We start from the raw sequence: 19,205 nt of genomic DNA, 5'->3' as shown, positions 1-19,205 counted from the left end.
CTGCGGCTCCCGTCTCTTTTTTGTGTCCCTGACCTTTTGGGATCATCGGGGATGGGATGGGGACAGGGACGCCAGCACCTGCTCCCCCCATGAGCTTCCTCATCCTCTTCTTCCCCCCCCCACCCCTGTCCCGAAGCCATTCCTCAAGCCCTGCACAGGGGAGGTAGCGCTGATGTTAGCTGGGCTATGAGGTTTTGGGGTGCTTTAGGCTGTTTGGGGCAGTTCTCAGGTTCTGCTGGAGGAAATACCGCAGCTCTTGGGGCTGCGCTGGAGGGGTTTGGGGTGTTCCTGTAGCAAATGGGGTGGCAGCTGGGTTCCAGGCAGCCCTCGGGTCTCTTGTAGGAAATGTGGTGGGGTTGAGCGCTGCGTGCTGGGACGGTCTCCAGTTCCCTTACAGGAAATGGCATGTGTTCATCCCCTACAGCACACCCCAGTATTACAGTGTGAGCTTAGGGCAATTTTAGGGCAATCTGCTAGAAAAGGCTGGGGTTACTTTCTGGTTCGCTTATGGGGAGCAGCTTGAACTTTAAGGGTGCAGTATGGGGGCTTGCTCCAGGTCTCCTACAGAAAAATAGCGGGGTGCAGCTCTCATGTAGTGTGCCCTGCCCTTACAACCTGTAGCTCTTACAGTGTGGTGTCAGCCTTACACAGCGTGTAGGGCTCATACAGCCCCCATACAGGGTGTGGGTATCCTACACAGCGTGTAGGGCTCATACAGCCCCCATACAGGGTGTGGGGCTCTAACACGGCGTGCAGCACTGTAGCAGGTACGAATACAGCCCGTAACTCACGTCCCATCTGGTCTCTGCATAGCACGCAGCTGTCCTACAGCGCGCAGCTCACTTTATAGCGTAGTTCTCACCTAGGTTGTAGCTCTTATATGGCATTTGTTCCTACGTCGCGGGTACTTTCCTTGCCCTGTGCAGCCCTGGCAGCTCCTGCAGCGTGCGTACGCCCCGTTGTGCGTGGCTCACACATGCTGAGCATCTCCCCTGCAGCCCTTGTGCAAAGCGCTGCAGTTCTCCCCCGAGGAGGTATAAATAATAACAGTAATAATAATTTGTTATGCGTCCTGAACCTCCACCGCCACCCCAAAATGCTGCCATGCTAAAATAATTCACCGCAGGCTGCCCGTATGGGTTTCTGCACATTTAATAGAGGGTTAGAGGGGATGGACAAGGGTTGGGGCCACGCTCACGCCTGCTGCTGGCTCAAGCTCCAAATTCGGACCCCAATAGCACCAGTAAAAAAAAAAAAAAAAAAAAAGTCTCCAAAAATAGTGGTAGAAAAAAAAAATAACAGTCCCCATCCTGCATAACTTGTGCAAAACAACTGGCACAAATTAGTTTTCGTTAAAAAAAAGAGGAGTGTGTTAGGAAAAGTTAGGAGCCGTTGAGCATCCCACCACAGGGCCAGCACTGGAAGCTCAGGTACCACGGCCCTCCTGCTGCTCCCGTTGTGTGCACATGGCACCCGGGACTACAAAAAGTCCTATTTCCAATCCCAGGTTAAAAAAAACTGCAGTAGAAAAAATGGGGGGAAAACCCCACCTGTATCAAAAATACGCTAGTGTTGTCTCAGCGGCAACACGATGCTTTTTCTTTTTGTAAAAGAGTGGGATTTGGGAACGTCGAGAAAAAAAAAAAACACAGGTGTTTTCTGAGCACAGCGGGCCCCTCACCCGTGAGCTGAGTCGCGCCGGTCTCTGCTCGGCCCCACGGCTGCCCTAAATGCTGCTGGGGTGGCGGCGGGGCTCCTGCGCCGCCTGCTCCTGCCGCAGCGCGACCTGCACGAGGGGGGTGAGTGTGGGGGGGCCCGGATGGGCTGCGGGGGGGGACACACGGCCCCGGCCCCCCCCTCACCTGCTGCTCCAGGGGGTGGTGGTCACGGTCCCGTGCATCCAGCGCCCGCTGCTGCTGCTGCGCCACCCCGGGGCTCTGCTCCAGCGCCGACACCCGCGCCTGGGTGAGTGCCGGGGGGGTCACCCCAAAACCGGGCACTGGGCAGCACTAAGGTGGGGAGGCTGGGAGGAGCCTGAAAGAGCCCGGCAGCGCCCCAGTGCGAGCACCAGCATCTCCCCATGGTGGGCTGAGCCCCAAAAAGAGCCCAGCAGCACCCCAGTGCGAGCACCAGCATCCCCACAAGCTGGAGCAAGCCCCACATCAGAGCCCTGCGGCATCCTGGCGTGAGCGCCATCATCTCTCCATGGGGGACGAGCCCCCAAAGAGCCCAGCAGCATCCCGGTGCAAGCAGCAGCATCTTCCCATGCTGGGGAGAGCCCCAAAAGGAGCTCAGCACCACCCCAGTGCAAGCACCAGCGTCTCTGCAAGCTGTGATAAGCCCCCAAAGGAGCCCAGCACCAGCCCTGTGCAGGCACCAGCGTCTCCCCGAGCTGAAGCAAACCCCAAAAGCAGCCCAGCACCGTCCCCGTGCAAAACAAGGCTGCACCGAGCGGGCAAGCAGCACCCCGGGGTGCCACTGCCTGCACCCAACGCGCACCCGCCAGCCGAAGGCTCCGCACGAGGCCACGGCCCCTGCCCGGGGGCACCCACCCGCAGCACCTGGATGTGCTTCTGCGCCTCCGCCAGCTCCTGCTCGGCTGTGCCCAGCGAGCGGTGCAGGCGGCCCTTCTGCACCGCCAGCCGCAGCGAGTCCTCCTGCGTCTTCAGCTTCTCCCGCGCCAGCTGCGCGCACAAGAAGCGGGCACAACCCGTTTGTGCTTGGTCACACGCCTCGCTGCGGTGCACAAAACGCACGCGTGCGGGCGTACGCACCCGCTGCGCAGCCGTGCCCCCGTGGCACGAAGCGTATTTTGTGCTCGGGAAATAATTTTGCTCTATTGGGACACTCGTTATAGCTACGCTCAATCCGCTTCCGATCCTGGGCGAACCAAGCCTGGGTGCCCAGCCACTGGGGGGGCATGTTTGTGTCCCCAGAGGTGCACGGGCTTGGGGGCAACCCCGAGGGCACCCAAGGGTGCCAAGAGGGGCGGCGGGCGCTCACCTTCTCCAGGGTCTTCTTCAGGGCGCTGTTGTCCTTCTCGAGGCGCAGGGAGGAGCGCTCAGCCTCGCGCCGCTCGGCCTCCAGCTGGCTCAGGGAGCTCTGCAGGCTGCCCACGCGCTCCTGCAGCCCCCGCTTCTCCGCCCGCAGCCCCCGCAGCGCCGCCGCCTCCTTCTCCTCCTGCTGCAACAGCATCTGCAACGGGGGGGGGGGGTGGCAGGATCGGACACCCCGCAGCTCCCAGGGGGGTGGGAGGGGGCTGCGTGGGGCAACAGGGGGCTGTAAGGTGAGGCAAAAGGGTTCAGGGAGCTGCATGGGGGGTGTAAAGGGATGCACGGGGGCAAAAGGGGGCTGCAGGGGGTGGGAAATGGGGGCTGCATGGGGGGAGAGGGTGCTTCAAGGGGGGGAATGGATAAAAGGGTGTTGGGGGCTGCATGGAGAGGCAATAGGTTGCTGCAGGGGGGGCAAAGTGTGCTGCAGGGAGGCAGAAGGGTGTAGGGACAGAAAGGGTTGCAAGGGTGCAAAAGGGATCTGCAGGGAGGCTACGTGGAGGGGCAAGGGGGTGCTGCGGGGGGCAGTGGGGTGCTGAGCAGAGAGGAAGGGTGCCATGGGAGGGGAGGGAATGGTTCAGGCAAAAGGGTGCAGGGTGCTGTTGGGGGGGGGGGGGCAAAGAGGGCTGGAAGGCGGTAAAAGAGGCTGCATGGGGGCAATAGGGTACTGTGCAGGGGCAACAGGTTGCCGTACGGGGCGGGCAGAAGGGCACAGGGTGCACCCCAGGGGTAAGGCCAGCAGTCTGGGGGCTCCCACCTCCTGCAGCCGCCGGACCTGCGCCTCCAGCTCCTCCTTGCGCAGCTCCAGCGCCTCCCGCTCCCCCCGCAGCACCCGCAGCTGCTCCCGCAGGGCGCTCTTCTCCTCTCGTGCCTCCGAAAGCGCCCGCCGGGCCGCATCCAGCATCTCCTGCCGCGGGGACATGCACGGTGACACCGAGCCCAGGGGGGCCCCCGCGCACCCCAGGGGTGCCCGTGCCCACCTGCAGCATCCGCCGGTCGAGCTCGCCGGCGGTCAGGGCGCTTTGGAGCTGCAGCAGGCGCTGCGGGGCCGAGCTGCCATCGGTCACCGGCGAGCCCTGGGCACGGTCCTTCGAGCTGCTCTCGGCCTCGGCTGCTAGCACCGCGCTCAGACGCTCCACTGAGAGCTGCAAGGTGCTGGCGCGCTGCTCGCTCTCCCCGAGCTGCGCCCAGCGGGGTGGGAAACCGATAAAAACCGACGCAGCTCAGCTCGGGAGGCAATTAGTGAGCGCGGGGGTTGCAAGCCGGCCGTACCTGCCTCTGGAGCAGCTCAGCGCGGTCCTGCAGCACCCGCGCCTCCGCCTGCTGCTCGCCCAGGGCCAGCCGTGCCCGCTGCAGCTCGTCGTCCAGCGCCCGCCGCTGCTGCTCCAGCCGGGCTCCGCGGCTCTCCGCAGCCTCCAGCCCCTCCTTGAGCCGCCGCTTGTCCTCCTCCAGCTTGGCCTCGCTGGCTTTCACCATGCTCATCTTCTCCTGGAAGGGACGGAGCAGCATGTGTGCAAGCCTGCAAGCATTTTGCACACAAACCTGCGAGCAGCGAGCATGCAAGCTTGCATGCAAGTGCAAGCAGCATTCATGGACTTTGTGTGCAGGCTTGCAAGAGTCTTGAGGGCACTTTGTGTGCACGCTTGCAAGCAGCAGGTGTGCAGTTTGTGTGCAAGCTTGAAAGCAGCGCGCGTGCAGTTTGTGTGTGCAAGCTTGCAAGCAGCTTATGTCCATCTTACATGCAATTTGTATGCAAACTTGCAAGCAGTTTGCGTACAGCTTGCATACAGGCTTGCGTGCGAGCTTCCAAGCAGCTTGCAGGCAGTTTGTGTGCCAGCTTGCAAGCAGCTTACACTCGGTTTGCGAGCATCTCGCACAGCAGCTTGTGCACGAGCTGGCAAGCAGCGCGCCTGCAGTTTGTCTGCATCTTGCATGCGAGGCTGCGTGCAGCTCGCGTGCAGCCGGGGCGGGGTGGGAGAGGTGGGGGGGTTTTGACCCAGGTGCCCACCTGGGCAGAGCGGCGCTCGCCCTCGGCGGCGTGCAAGCTGCGCTCCAGCGCCGACACCTTCTCAAGTAGGGCCCGGCGCTCGCGCTCGCCCCGCCGCAGCGTCTCCTCCTGCAGCAGCAGAGCGGCCTGCGCGCTGCCCAGCTTGCCGTCGGCGCCCCGCCGCCCTGCCGCAGCCAGACCACGGGTTGCAAACCTCAGCTGGGGCTTGTGGGGCGCGCACGGGGCTCTGCTGGGGCTCGTGGGGCACGCACGAGTGGGGTCGGACAGTTTTACCGGGGTTTGTGCAGGATGCGTGGGGGTTTTACCGGTTCTACTGGGGTGCACAGGGGGGTTCCAATTGTACCAGGGTTTACGGGGACTCTATGCTTTATTTTGTTTTGTTTTTTAGCAGTTCTACTAGTATTTTTGGGATGTGTATGGGGGAAAACCCACAAAGCATGCAGTATTTGAGTGCAGCATCACCACCCCCACCCCATTTTCCCCCAAAGCACCCACTGGCCACGATGCTCCGCCGCGTGCCCAAATCCCAAGCAGCCACACGTCGCAGGGAGATGAAACCTGCTTGCAGCACCCAAAACCACATAATCCGGGGGAATCCACCCCAAAACCACCCCCATCACCTTCCTCACTCTCAGCCACCAGCTTCTGCAGCTGCAGCGCCCGGGCACCGGCACCGTCCCGCTCCGCCTCTGCCTCTGCCAGCCGCTGTCCCAGGCTGCAGACCTGCGCCCGCAGCTCCTCCTGGGGTGAGAAAACAGGGCGAGAAAGGAGCTTTTTGGGGACGTGCAGGGCAGGGGCAGGAGGAAGGGCATACCCGCTCCCGCTGGGCGTCCTGCAGCTCACGCAGGAAATCCCGCAGGGCTGCCCGCACCGCCTCGGGCTCGGTAGCCGCATCGGGGTCCGGCGACGAGCCAGGGGTCCCCGTCCCCCCCGTGGCACCGCCTGGAAGGAGAGGGATGGGGTGGCACGGGGTGAAGTGGGGGGGGACACGCCGCCAGATGGGGCCTTAAAGCAAGGTTTAGGGTGCAGGGCAGCCCTGGGATGCTCTCACCCTTGCCCAGGGAAGCAGCACGGGCCCGGCCGATGCCCATGGTGCGGCGCAGGGCGGACTGGAGGCTGCCCAGGCGCGTTTCGGCAGCCCGGCGCTGCTCCTCGCCGCGGGCCAGCTCAGCCTCCAGCCCCTGCGCCCGGCCCTCGGCCGCGCTCAGGCGCAGGCTCAGCTCAGCCGCTTCGCTCCGCGCCGCCTCCATCTTCAGCTGCAGGTTGCGGGCATCGGCCAGCAGCTTCTTCTCATGGCCACGGGCCTCCTCCAGGCTGCGGGACAGATCCTTCTCCCGCTGGTGGAACTCGCCCTCCGCCTCCGACAGCCTCTGCTGCAGGTGCTGGAGCTGGGGAAAGGAGGCAAGGGGTAGAGCTGGGGTGCAGGGCAGGGAGAGACGGGGTGCTGGAGGAAACAAGGAATGCCCAGGGTGCAGGGGACAGAGCAAAAGGGTGATGGAGATGCAAGGGATGGAGCGATGGGGCACGGGGGGTGCCTTGGTTATAGGGGACGGAGCAACAGGGTATGGGGGACCCTTAGGGATGCAGGGGGACAGAGCAATGGGGTGCTGGGGGACCCTCCGGGATGGAGCGATGGGGCATGGGAGATGCCCAGGGATGCAGGTGGCAGATGATGCGGGGTGATTGGGATGCAGGGGATGGAGCAAGGAGGGGTGGGGACCCCTGGGGACAGAGCAGTAGGGCAATGGGGACATCGGGAACCAAGTGGGGGAGGTGACGGGGGCACCCACGGCACCAAGCGACGGAGCAGCAGGGGCACCCACAGGGACCCAGGGTGCGCGTGGGGGCGATGGGGACACCTGGGGACCCTGCGGGACCGAGCGGCCCCCACCTCCTTCCTGGTGGCCTCCATGCCAGCCTCGCTCTCCACCACCTTCCTCCTGAGGCCGAAGGCTTCACGGCGGCTCTCCTCCTCCCGCTGCTCCTCCAGGGCCACACGCGCCTGCAGCTCCTCCAGCTCCCTGCTCTTCTTGCTGTTCTCACTGTCCAGCGCCTTCACCTGCCCGAGGAAGCGAAGCGGGGCTGGGGGAGGCGGCTCCAGACAGACAGACGAACGGACACACGGGACACACGGACACGCACACCCAGCGCTGTCCCAGCCGGGGCGGGGGTCCCCCCGCCGCCCCCTCCTCACCTGTCGGCGCAGCTCCTGCAGCTCGCGGCGCGCCTCGAGGCGGTCGTGCTCCAGCTGCCGCAGGGCCCCCCGCAGCCTCTCCGTCTCCCTGGCCGCCGCCGCCTGCCCGCCCGCCAGCAGCGCCAGCCGCTGCTCCTTCTCCTCGCCGGCCCGCTTCAGGCTGCCAACGAGGGGGAGAGGGGCTGGCGGAGGAGGGGGCTGGTGTCCGTCCTCTCCGTCCCCCCACCAAGGCATCGCCTCGGCCGCAAGTGTTGTTCGTGCTGGGCACCCCTTCCCCGGCCCGGGCCCGTCCTGAGCATCGCCCTGATCCTGAGCATCCTGCTCTGGGGCGTCCTCCTGTCCTGAGCATCGTTACAGCCCCACACATCCAGGGCTCCGCTCCATCCTGTGCGTCTCCCAGCTTGAGCATCCCCTTGTCCCGAGCATCGCCCCTATCCCAAGCGTCGCCCCCCCAGGGCATTGCTCCGCCCCGTGCGTTTCCCCATTTGAGCAGCCCCTTGTCCCTGGCGGATCCCCCTATCTTCATCATCACTGCGACCCCAAGTGTCAACCTCCAAAGCATCTCCCCACCCCAAGCATCTCCCAAACTGGGCATTCCCCTGCCCGGAGCATTGCCCCCATCCTGAGCATCGCCCTGACCCTGAGCATCATCCCGACCCCCAGCATCCCTCCAAGGCATCTCACCATCCCAAGCACCTCCCAAATGGGGAATTCTCCTGTCCCGCGAATCCTCCCCAGCCTGAGCATTGCCCTCCAAGGCACTGCACCACTCCGCCATCTCCCAGCTCGGGCATCCCCTTGTCCCAGGCATCCTGCTCAGCTTAACCCCCCCATCCCGAGCATCCCCCCGGTCCCGAGCATCCCCCCGGTCCCGAGCATCGCCCTCCGATGCCTTGCACCACCCCTTGCACTCCCCAAATTGAGCATCCCCCTACCCCAAGCATGGCCCTGCAGGACAGCTCCCCCTCCCGTGCCTCTCCCAACTTGAGCATCCCACTCCGGGGGACCCCCAGCATCGCCCCCAGCGCCCCCCCCGACCCCGAGCACCCCCCCCACACCTGATGCGCTCGCCCTCGGTGCGCCGCAGGGCCGCCCGCAGCTCCTCGTTGGAGCGCCGCAGGGCCTCCTTCTCCCTGGCCTCGTCGCCCAGCGCCCTGCGCGCCTCCTGCGCCTGCCTCCGCTGCGCCTCGCGGCCCTCCCGGCTCTCCTGGGCCGCCCGCTGGGCCTCCAGCAGCGCCTGCTGCCCCGCCGCCCGCGCCTCCGCCACCAGCTGCAGCTGCGCCCGCACCTCCTCCGCCTGCAGCCGGGGATTCAGGGGGTGGAACGGGGCTTTTTGGGGGCAGGACGGAAGGGACGGGAAGGGGGCGGTGGGGGGCGGAGGGGTTCTCACCTCCCGCAGGGCGCCGTCGCGCTGCTTGGCCACCACCGTCACCTGCTCGCGGAGAGCCTTGGCCTCCCGCTCGTGGGCCTCCGCCGCGGCCTCCGCCTGCGCCCGCAGGTTGTGCAGCTCCGCAGCCAAGCTCTGCGGGAAGGGGCACAAACATCTGAGCCCCCCCAAACCCCCCCAGCCCTGGCTGGGCACGGGGGAGCTTGCAATGGGGAGGGGGCAGCTGGCAAAAAGGAGGAGCTGGAAACTGGGGGGGCTCGCGATGGGATCGGGGTGGATGGTTGAGGGGGGTTGCAACCAGGGGGTTGTAATCGAGAAGGGTCCCTGGGGGGTTGCAAGGATGGGGAGATGGGGGGGGGGTTGCAAATCGTGGGGGCTTGGGGGGCTCACAGCAGGGCAGAAGAGCGTTGGGCACTGGGGGTACGCGCGGACGTGGGGCATTGCAATGAGGGGGATGCCTGAGGACGGGGTTTGCAGTGGATGAGCCTGTGCCATGCCTGGGGGGGGGTCCCAGACCCCCCCTCACCCACCTGCTGCTGCTCGTGGCGCCCGGTGGCCTCATGCCGCTGCCGCTCCAGCTCGGCCGTGGCCTCGGCCAGGCTCTGCTGCAGCCCCGCCAGCGTCCCCGCCAGCGCCGCCTTCTCCTCCTCCTGCAGCGCCAGCGCCTGCACGGGGACACGCTCAGCCGGGGCTGGGGGACACTGGGGACACAGGGGGGGGACGCACCGACACCCACCTGCTGCTTCTCGCTCTCGGCACGCAGCAGCCCCTCGTCACGCTGCGCCCGCGCCGCCGCCAGTTCGGCCGCCAGCTCCTCCTGCTCCCGCACCAGCCGGTCCCGCTCCGCATCCAGCTCCCGCTGCGCCCCAAAAGCAGCACCGGTCCCCCCAAAATCAGCGTCGAGCCAAACTTGGCATCAGCCCGAAATTTGGCAAACCCCCCCCAAAATGGCATCGCCTCAGAAATATTGCTCCAAATTCCGTATCGCCCTCCGAAATCAGCACCGCTCTCCAAATTCAGTACCGCCCTGCCCCAAATCTGCATCACCCCCCCAAATCAGCACCGCCCCGGAGCCCAGCGGTGCCCACCTTCTCGCACCGAAGCCGCTCGAGCTCGTCCTCGCGTGCCACCTGGGTCCCGCGCAGGGTCACCGCCTCCTGCTCCGCCGCCGCCAGCCGCTGCCGCACGGCGCCCAGCTCCTCTGCCGGGGCCAAAATTGGGCGGGTGGGTGGTGGGAATGAGGGCTCCAAACCCCCCCAGAACTGACCTAAGTGATGCGACCGAGGATGCCGCCCCAAAATTGGGCAGAAAAGTTACGTGATCGAGGATGCCGCCCCAAAATTGAGCGGATAAGTGATGTGACCAAGGATGTTGGTCCCCGGAACCGAGCTAAGTGACATGCCCAAGGGTGCCACCCCAAAACTGAGATGGTATGGGATGCAACCAAGGCTGCCGCCCCAAAACCGAGCAGGTAAGCGCCGTGACCAAGGCTGCGCGCGACGGCGAGCGCCCCACTCACCCTGCAGCCCCTCCTTGGCCACGCGCAGGGCCCGGCCCTCGGCCTCCAGCTGCTGGCCGCGCGCGCGGAGCTGGCCGAGCTCCTCCTGCGCCTCGAAGAGGCCGGTCTCCAGCACCGCCTTCTCTGCCCTGCCGCGCCGGGACGACACGCACTGCCGAAACCGCGGCCGGGCGGGAGGGCGGCGGGTTGGGGCGGGGGGCACCCACCTGAGGCCGTCCGCCTCCTGGCCGCGGGCGCGGGCGTCGCGCTGGGCGGCGGCGAGCTGCACGGCCACGCTGGCCGCCTCCTTGGCCAGCCCCTCGCGCTCCTGCGTGGCGCGCTCCAGCGCCGCGCTCAGCCGCTCCCGCTCGCCCCGGGCCTGCGCCAGCGCCTCGCCCGCCGCGCTCTGCTCCTCCAGCGCCTGCGGCCGCACCGCCACGGGCACCCCTCGCCTCCGTCCGCGGCCCCTGTGCACCCTCCCGGTCCCCCTTGCTCCCCAGGAGCCTTCCCCCGTCCTCCGAGTTACCCTCTGCGCCCTCCCCGTTGCCCCACGCACCCTCCTGGCTGAGCTGAGCATCCTCCCAGTTGCCTCCAGCATCCAACCCCTCCCTCCCAGTTACCCCCTGCATCCTCCCAGTTCCCCCAGCACTCTTCCAATTGCCCCACGCACCTTCCCCATCCCTCCCAGTTGCCCCCTGCATCCTCCCAGCTCCCCCAGCACCCTCCCAATTGCCCTGAGCACCCTCCCCACCCAAACCAGTAACCCTCTCCACCCTCTCCATCATTCCCAATTGCCCCCTGCACCCTCCCAGTTTCCTCCTGCACTCTCCCAGTTCCCCCAGCACCCTCCCAGCTGCTTTCTGCATCCTCCCCACCTCCCCAGATTGCCCCATGCACACTCCCCATCCCTCCCAACTGCACCCTGCACCCTCCCAGTTCCCCCAGCACCCTCCCCACCTCCCCCAATTCCCCCCGGCACCCTCCCCACCTCCCCCAGTCACCCCCAGCGCCCTCCCCACCCCTCCCAATTGCCCCCCAGCCCCTCACCTGCCCCAGCCGCTCCCGCAGCTGCTGCTGCTGCCCGCGCAGTGCCCGCAGCTCTGCCCGCAGCCCCTCGCAGCCCCTCTCCGCCGCCCTGCGCGCCCGCTCCAGGCCCAGCCTCTCGGCCTCCACGTCCCTCCGGCCTCGCTCCAGCTGCCCCAGCCGGGCCCGCAGCCCCTCCAGCGCCCGCGTCGCCTCCCCGGCAGCCTCCCGCTCTTCCTCCAGCCCCGCCAGGGTCCGGCTCAGCTCTCGCTTATCCCGGGCCAGGCTGGCCGACAGCTCGCTGCCCCGTGCCAGGGCCTCCCGCAGCTGGGCTGCCTCCGCCCGCGCCTCCCGCAGCGCTGCCTCCAGCTCTGCGCTGCTGCCCTGCGCCTGCCGGGGCCGAGGCTTGCTGCGAGGGGCTGGGGACGGGGGGGGCGGCCCCAGGGAGGATGCACAGCGGGGTTTGGGGTTGTGGATGTCCCCAGGGAGCGTGTAGGGGGGGGCTGGGGATGTGGCTGTCCCGAGGGACAGCGCCCATGGGCTTGGTGGATTCGCAGAAGGGTTTGGGGACCTGGACGTCCCCAGGGAGGACATGCAGGGATCTGGGGATGTGCACAGCCCCAGGGAGGAGGCACGTGAGGTTTGGGGATGCACAGAGGGGCTGGGGATATGTGCACGGTGCCAGGGGGGATGCAGAGGGGCTGGGGGTGTGGGTGTCCGCAGGGAGGATGCACGTGAGGTTTTGGGGACATAGGTGGCCCCAGGAACATGCAGGGGGCTGGGGACACAGATGTCCCAAGGATGCAGGGGGATTTGGGGATGCGGATAGCCCCACAGGGCACGCAGGGCGATCGAGGGTGCAGATGGCCCCCAAGGAGGACGCGCCTGGGGTTTGGGGACCTGGATGTCCCAAGGGAGGACGCAGGGGAGCTTGGGGACACAGCTGTCCCCAGGGAGCCGCTCAGGGACACACGTGCCATTTGGGGATGCGGATGTCTCCGGGGGGCGATGCGTACAGGGTCTGGGGACACAGACGTCCCCGGGGAGGACCCGGGGGGGGGGCTCTGCCACCCACCTGTGCCAGCGCCTCGTCCAGCGCCGCCCGCTCGCCCCGCGCCACCTCGGCCTCCAGCTGGGCCTGGCTCAGCGCCTCCCGCGCCTGCAGCAGCTCCTGCTGCGCCGCCGCCCGCTGCCCCTCCAGCTGCTCCAGCTGCTGCTGGCTGCGGGCACCCGCGGGGGGGGCACACGTTGGGGGGAAGTTTAGGGTTCTTAGGGTTAGGGTTGTAAGGGTTTTTAGGGTTAGGGTTTTTAGGGTTAGGGCTTTAGGGTTTTTAGGGTTAGGGCTTTACGGTTTTTAGGGTTAGGGGGCACCTCCTGGGGGGAAGCACCCACCGTGGGGGGGGAACCCAACAGGTGTGTAGCACCCACTGGGGGGGGACCCACCGGGGGGGCACCCATCGAGGGGCAGCACCCATGGGAGGTGGGGAGCACCCACTGGAGGGAGAGCACCAATTGGGGGATGGGCAGCACCCGTTGGATGGGGAGGACCCCCTGGGGGTATCACCCGTGGGGGAGCAGCACCCACGGGAGGGAGGGAGGCACTGTTCTGCAGCACCCCCAGAGGTTTTGCAGCCCCATGGGGCGGGGGTTCAGCACCCTCCGAGGGGGGGGGGAGCGGCCCCTTTTTGGGGAGGGCAGCAGAGCAGGGGCAGGAGCGTTGTTTTGCAGCGCCCACCTGGGGCTGGGGGGGGGGGGGGTCACGGCACCGAGGGGGGGTCCCCACCTGTGCTCCAGCTGCTGGCGCGCAGCCTCGGCGGCGCGGGCGGCCTCGTCCCGCTGCTCCTCCAGCCCCCGGCCGCGGCGCTGCAGCTCGGCCTCGCTGCGCTGCAGGACCCCCGCCCGCGCCTGCTCCGCCGCCAGCGCCTGCTCCGCGCGGCCCCGCTCACTGCCGGACAGACAGACACGCCGGGATGCGTGGGGACAGACGGACGGACGTGCGGAGAGACGGGACAGACGGGCAGGGATGGAGAGGAGGGGTGCGGAGGGCTGCGTGCGCTGGGACAGACGGATGGACAGGCCGGAATGTGCAGGGATGGACGGGCGGAGGTGGAGGGCGTGCGGGGACAGAGGCCATGGACAGACAGACAGACAGACAGCTCGGCACTCACAGACAGACGGACACGCAGGGGGTACCTGCGGAGGAGCTCGATGTCGGCACGCAGGCGGGCGGCCTCGCGCAGGGCCTCATCCTGCGCCCGCCGGCAGCCCCCAGCCTCGGCGCTGAGCTGCTCCAGCCGCTGCTCCAGGGCCGCCCGCCGGCTCTCGCTGTCCCCCAGCTCCCGCCGCAGGCTCCCCGACGCCTCCCGGGCCTCCTGGGGGAGCAGGGGGGTCAGCGGTTGTCCTCCGTCCTCCCACCCATCTGTCTCTTCTCCTCCATCCTTCCTCCGTGCATCCATCCACCCTCCCTCCCATCCGCCTGACCCCATGTCCATCCATCTATCCGCCCTCCCATCTGTCTGTCCATCCATCCATTCTCCTCCATCCATTCTCCATGCATCTATCCATCCATCCATCTTCCCCCACGTCCATCTTCCTCCTCCTCCTCCTCGCTCACCTGCAGCTGGAAGTGCCGGCGCCGCAGGGCTCCGTGCACAGCCCCCAGCGTGGCTGCGGCCGCAGCGGGCGAGAGGCTGCGGCACGGGAGCCTGGGAGGCTCCGTCGGGGACCCGGGGTCATCGGCCAGCACCGCCTGTGAGGGACTGTGAGCGCCCTGCTGTGGCACCACCATGGGAGGGGAAACTGAGGCACGGAGGGGGTGGCAGCAGTGGGGGCGCAGGGGAGGGCTGGGGGCACCTGGGTGACGTCCTGCAGCGTCTGCTGGAGCAGCTCCACCTCCGCGCGCAGCGCCTGCACCTCTTCCACTGATGGCTCCTGGGCACGCGAGGCCTCCTGCGAAACACCGCGGTGCGGCATCACGCACGGCCGGCGTGCAACGTGCACCGCGCCCGCGGCACGCATCGCACCCCGGTGTGCAAAGTGTCCGGCGTGCATCACGCCTCGCACCCCCAGCGCACGTCACGCCTCGCACCCCGCTGTGCAGCGTGCCGGGTTGCGCACCGCGTCCCGGCCGGGCGCAGCATCCTGCACCCCCCGCACGCGTCGTGGTTTCACGTGTGTCCTGCCCCGGTGTGCACGGGGTGCTGGCGTGCACTGTGCACCGCACGCAGCTTCCACCGTGCCCTGGCGCGCGGCCCAGCCCAGCGTGTGCTGTGGGTCACGTCTGAGCACGCGCTGCACCCCAGCACGCACCGCAGCCGGGCGCGCACCCTTCCCGGCGCGCCAGAAACGCCACCCCCGCACTCACCATCTTCTGCAGCTGCAGCGTCAGCGCCGCCACCGCCCGCTCCTTCTCCCCACCTTCCTCCCGCAGCCGCTCCAGGGCCGCCGTCAGCTCCGCCAGCCTGGCCGAGGCGATGCCCAGCATCGATCGGTGGGCGCTCAGCCCCCACCCCGGCATCCCCCCCTCCCCGCGGGACCCCCACCTGTCCCCGAGCGCCGTTTTCTCCAGCTCGGCGTCGCGCGCCCTCGCCGCCAGCTGCTCCTCCAGCTGCGCCAGCTGCTGCGCCTGCTGCTCCCGCGCGGCGCCCGCCCGGCCCTCGGCCAGCCGCAGGTGGGCACCCAGCTGCACGCAGGCGGCGTGGGCCGCACGGCCGGCGCGGGACACCTCCTGGCTCAGCTCCGCCAGGTCCCTGCACCGGGGGGTGGATGGGGATGAGAGGGGTGCCCCCCCCCCCCGATGTCCCCGTCCTCCCTCCCCATCCCCAGCCCCTGCAGCCCCCGGACCTCTCGGTGGCGGCTCGCAGCTGGCCGAAGTGGCGGCGGAAAGCCACCGCCTGCCGCCAGAGGGTCAGCAGGCGGCCGTGCTCGTTGCTGAAGTAGGCGTTGAAGGACTGCGCGGGGACGGAGCGGTGGCGGGGTCGGATCGGGGCAGGAGAGCAACACCAGGGTGCCCCCCGTGCTGCACCCCTCTGCCCCACAGCCCCCGTCCCTCTGAAGGCAGCCGGGCAGCACCCCCACGTCCCTCAGCCCCTCGGCCCCCTCCCTGCGCCGTGCCCTGAGGCCCCCAGACCCGCTCCCAGCACCGTGCCCCACTCCGTGCGGCCTCCCCCTGCCTTGCATCCCGCACACCACAGCCCCTCTGCATGCGGCACCGCTCCTGCCCCGCACCCCCTCCCCGTGCCACGCGCCCTGCAGCCCCAAATTCTTCTCCATGCAGCATCGCTCGTGGTCCCACAGCCCTGCCCATGCTGCACCTCTCTGCCCTGCATCTCCCTCAGCCCCCAGCCCTCCCCACACAGCCCCCCCGCTCTGCACCTCTACACGCAGCATCCCCTAATTCTCCCCCATGCAACACCCCCTGGGGTCCCACAACCCCGCACCGTGCAGCACCCCTGCACCCCTCTGCCTTGCATCGCCCTCGGCCCCATCCCTCCCCGTGCAACCCCCCCTTTGCTTTGCATCCCTCTGTGCCGCATCCCCTGGGGCCCCAAATTCTACCCCCCCTGCCCCCCCCGCAGCCCTGCGTCCCCGACCTCCTCCTCGCGCCTCCACTCGGCCTCGCGCTGCTCCAGCTCGTCCCGCGCCCGCGTCCAGTCGGCCGTCAGCTTGCGGATGTCCTCGCTCAGCGCCGCGTTGGCCACGTTGGCTTGCTCCAGCTGCTCCCGCAGCATCGAGTTCACCTGCACCAGGCTGCTGCTCCTGGGAGGGCGCAGGGCCAGGGGGTGACCCCGGGGGGGTCCCGCAGCAGCCGGCACCCCGGGGACCCCCCACATACCTCTGCTGCTCCTCCTCCAGCCGGATCAGCGCGTTCTCCAGCTCGTTGCTGCTCTCCTCCTCCAGCTGCGAGCCGCTGATGTCCAGCTGGCTCTGCGGGGACATCAGCCCCTTTGAGGTGCTGGCGGGCAAAGGGGGGGGGACACCGGGATACCCGGGGCAGGACCCCCCCGCCGCCGCCGCTCACCGTCAGCCTCTCCTGCTCCAGCTCCGTCGCCTTCTCCAGCAGCTGCTGCTCCACCTCGCCGCATTTCTTCTTGTACTGCAGCACCTGGGTGGAGGGGACAGCGGGGGGGGGGGGTCATCCACCCCTGGTGCGCGTCCCCCCACCCCAAAGCGCCCCCGTCCCCCCGGCGGGGACCCACCTTGGCCTGCAGCTTCTGCACCAGCTGGGCCTGCCGCTGCTGGCCCTCCTGGTACGCCTGCAGCTTGCGCTTGTAGGCGGCCTGCTCCTCGTCCAGCAGCCGCCGCAGCTCGATGTTGTGCTGCGCCAGGCTCCGGCTCTCGGCCGCGTCCCGCTCGCCCGCTTCCAGCCGCAGGGACTGCTCCAGCTGCCACGGGGTGCAGCACCCCCAGCGCCGCTCGGTCGGGGACGTTAAACACAAAGCACCGCCCCCGGCCCCCTCCGTGTGCCAGCACCCCGACCCGGCCAATTCGGACTTGCTCTGGGGTTGTCCCGCAGCTGCAAACCCCGCACGGACGAAGCAACCAGGGACACGCGCACACACCCCACACACCCCGTTTTGCTCTAAGAAATTGCCTTTGAGAAATAGCCCAGCCTCAAGGAGTGGGGGGCCCAGCAGCTTTGCACCCGTTTTGCTGCGGATTAAAGCATCTTTCAGCACTCTGGCCACAAGGGGAGGGAGGCAGCAGTTTTCCCTTTGGGTATTTTTGGGGCTGTTTGCTTGGGTTTTTAATAACCAGGCACGCACGGAGGGGTTTGCACCCCGGAAGGCCAGGCAGCCCCCCAGCTTGGGCTGCCCCGGCCGAGCTCAGCGTGCACCGGCCAAGTTTTGCATCTCCCCAGGCAACGGCCGCCCGGCCAAAAGCCTTGTTCTGCCCCTGTTGCCACGGTGCAGAAAAGAAGGCAGCGGGGTGAACGCCACGGGGGTGGTGTGGGGATGCTTTGTGCATCCCACAGGACAAGTCCCAGCACGCCAGGCACCGACATCTCCATCACCGGGACGTTGCGCGCACCCCGGGCACCCCGGCACCGCCCGGCGCCAGCAGAAGCTCCCAGAGAAGCTGGGGAGATGCGTTTTGGGGCCAAAACGGGTGGATTTGTGGGGCCGGGCGGGCAGCCGACCTACCCGCTCGCTGATGGCGTTGTACTTGATGGCCAGCTCATCGCGCTCGGCGCGGCTCTGAGCCAGCAGGTCCTCGAGGCGCGACAGCTCCTGCTGCAGGATGCGGTTCTCCTCCTGGAGGGACAGCAGCGAGGACATGGCCCCGGGGACGGCCGCTGCGGGAGGGGACAGGGCTCAGGGGAAGGATCCGGCCGCAGGAGGGATCCCTGCGCCTTGCCACCACGAGCTGCTTTGTTCCCTCACCCTCTTCTCCCCCAGCTGCAAACGCTTCCCCCCGGGCCGGGTCCCCCAGAGCAGCTCAGCCTCGCTTTTTGCAACCGCAAAACCCAAACTCTGCAACTGCAAAAACCGCGGGGGCATTTGGGCAGCGGCAGGTTTGCAGCGGCTTTTGCCGCTGCATTTCCCGCGACGGCAGTCTTTGCGACTGCAGATTTTGCGATTGCAGATTTTTGCAAAACCCGCTGCAAATCTGCCGACTGCAGCACCAGAACTGCTCGGCGGCCGCTCCCGCGAGAGGAGCACCAAGTTCCCACCTCGATCGCAGCCTCCGACTTCGGCGTGCTCATGGGCTCCCCCCCCCTTTCCTCTGCTTTCAGCATCCCCGTGCCCCCATCCCAGCCTGGTTTTTGGGGCTCTGCTTCCGCTCTGCAAGCGGAAAGCGGATGCATGGCCAGGATTAGCCCGAAATCCTCGCCTTCCCCTCCCAGGCTGGGGCCCTCCTCTTCCTGGCTGTGTCCGCATGCCTCGGGGGTCCTAACGCCTCCGCCGAGCGCTGCTTCAGCCTTTGCTGAGAAACCACGGGATATTTGCAAAGCCGAAGTTTTTGCAAATCAAAACAAGCAAGCGAGGCTTTTTGCTTGCAGAGCAGGAAGGGAGGAGATTTCTTTGGTAGGGCAAAAAAAAACAAACAACAAACAGCAGCGCCAAGCACCCCCCCCCCGTGCCCCAAAGCGGTTAAAACGCGCTCACTTTGCTCTGCCATCCCCCGATGCGCCCCCTGTGCAGCTCCCCGAGCTTGGGATCTCCTTTACCTGGTAGCCTTGGGGAACGGAGCCCTTTCGTTAAGCCCTAATGAAGCCCAGCCTCGTTAAGCTCATTAAAGCCCAGGAGTTTGCTCTGGCAGGGAAAAGCTCCGGGTCGAGCATGCCAGCTTGCTGCGGGAAGCCTTTTGCTCGGCGCTGCGAAGCCGTGTCACCTCCTCGGGGACAGAGGCCCCGCCGCAGCTCCCCCACCGTGACTGCCCCTGGGGCAGCTGCTGTCACCCCGGGGCGCTGCTTTCTGCCCCCCGCGAGCACGGTGCCCGCAGGGTGCGCGCCCAGGAAGGAGACGGGCCGGTCAATCCATCAGAGCTCGAAATCCCCCGCGGCACCACCCCTGCTGGGGGCTGCAGGACGAGCGTTGTGGCTGGGGGCATCCCCGCTCTGAAAACCCATCGCTCCAGCCTCGGCTCCGACACGGTTTCACCCTCCTGGCATCTCCCAGCCTCTATTTGCCCCCCCCCTAGGAGGGAAAGTGCCCTTTCTCCTCCCCGCCGCCCCTTCGAGCCACGGATTAACGGCAAAGGAGAGAGCACGGCAGGGCAAGCAGATGGGACTGAGGATTTACACGTCCTGCTGCCGCAGACAGCTTTCGTCTCAGGTCCGGCTTCTTAAAACATCCACGCTGGAGCTGCTCCAAGGCTCCCCGATGGGCTCCGGGGACACACGAGGCCTCCTCTCCCCGCTTCTCCCCTTACCTGCTTCGCCCGCAGTCCCTCACGCCCTGCGAAGCCACTGCTAAGCAACACCCGTCTGTTGTGCCTCGCCGGCGAGTGCCCCGCGCCGTTTCCTCGACACCGGGAAGGAGGGGACAGCACAAAACCATTCCCAAGCATCCCCTCCCCACCTCAGGAAGCCTCACGGCCGC

General features: G+C 67.4%; 1 protein-coding gene across 12 annotated transcripts; it reads right to left on the bottom strand.

The window, feature by feature from the left end:
* Window positions 1-1,136: 1,136 nt before the first annotated feature.
* Window positions 1,137-19,129, bottom strand: CROCC (ciliary rootlet coiled-coil, rootletin). Of its 12 annotated transcripts, XM_066981924.1 has the most exons (36): window positions 17,834-17,973; window positions 17,544-17,639; window positions 17,304-17,455; window positions 16,359-16,544; window positions 16,181-16,264; window positions 15,995-16,086; window positions 15,753-15,918; window positions 15,004-15,110; window positions 14,703-14,909; window positions 14,525-14,621; window positions 14,014-14,109; window positions 13,775-13,909; window positions 13,354-13,532; window positions 12,944-13,105; window positions 12,236-12,380; window positions 11,185-11,550; window positions 10,365-10,558; window positions 10,159-10,286; window positions 9,728-9,840; window positions 9,376-9,498; window positions 9,170-9,304; window positions 8,643-8,774; window positions 8,311-8,549; window positions 7,253-7,412; window positions 6,950-7,117; window positions 6,110-6,446; window positions 5,873-6,000; window positions 5,679-5,799; window positions 5,059-5,222; window positions 4,323-4,538; window positions 4,031-4,231; window positions 3,808-3,957; window positions 3,004-3,195; window positions 2,553-2,684; window positions 1,863-2,009; window positions 1,137-1,786 (listed from the first exon to the last, which is right to left on the bottom strand). In XM_066981924.1, the coding sequence occupies exons 3-36, from the start codon at window positions 17,436-17,438 to the stop codon at window positions 1,727-1,729; spliced, it is 5,397 nt and encodes a 1,798-aa protein (XP_066838025.1). In that variant the 5' UTR covers window positions 17,439-17,455; window positions 17,544-17,639; window positions 17,834-17,973; the 3' UTR covers window positions 1,137-1,726. The 12 variants fall into 12 exon arrangements, with proteins under 12 accessions (XP_066838025.1, XP_066838028.1, XP_066838027.1 ...); XM_066981927.1 differs by lacking the exons at window positions 17,544-17,639; window positions 17,834-17,973 and adding an exon at window positions 19,036-19,129; XM_066981926.1 differs by lacking the exons at window positions 17,544-17,639; window positions 17,834-17,973 and adding an exon at window positions 18,906-19,031.
* Between the last annotated feature and the right edge of the window lie 76 nt (window positions 19,130-19,205).

This window comes from Anser cygnoides, chromosome 23, assembly GCF_040182565.1.
Source record: "Anser cygnoides isolate HZ-2024a breed goose chromosome 23, Taihu_goose_T2T_genome, whole genome shotgun sequence".
NCBI classification, from domain to species: Eukaryota; Metazoa; Chordata; class Aves; order Anseriformes; family Anatidae; genus Anser; species Anser cygnoides.
This window is presented reverse-complemented; position numbering and strand designations above follow the sequence as displayed.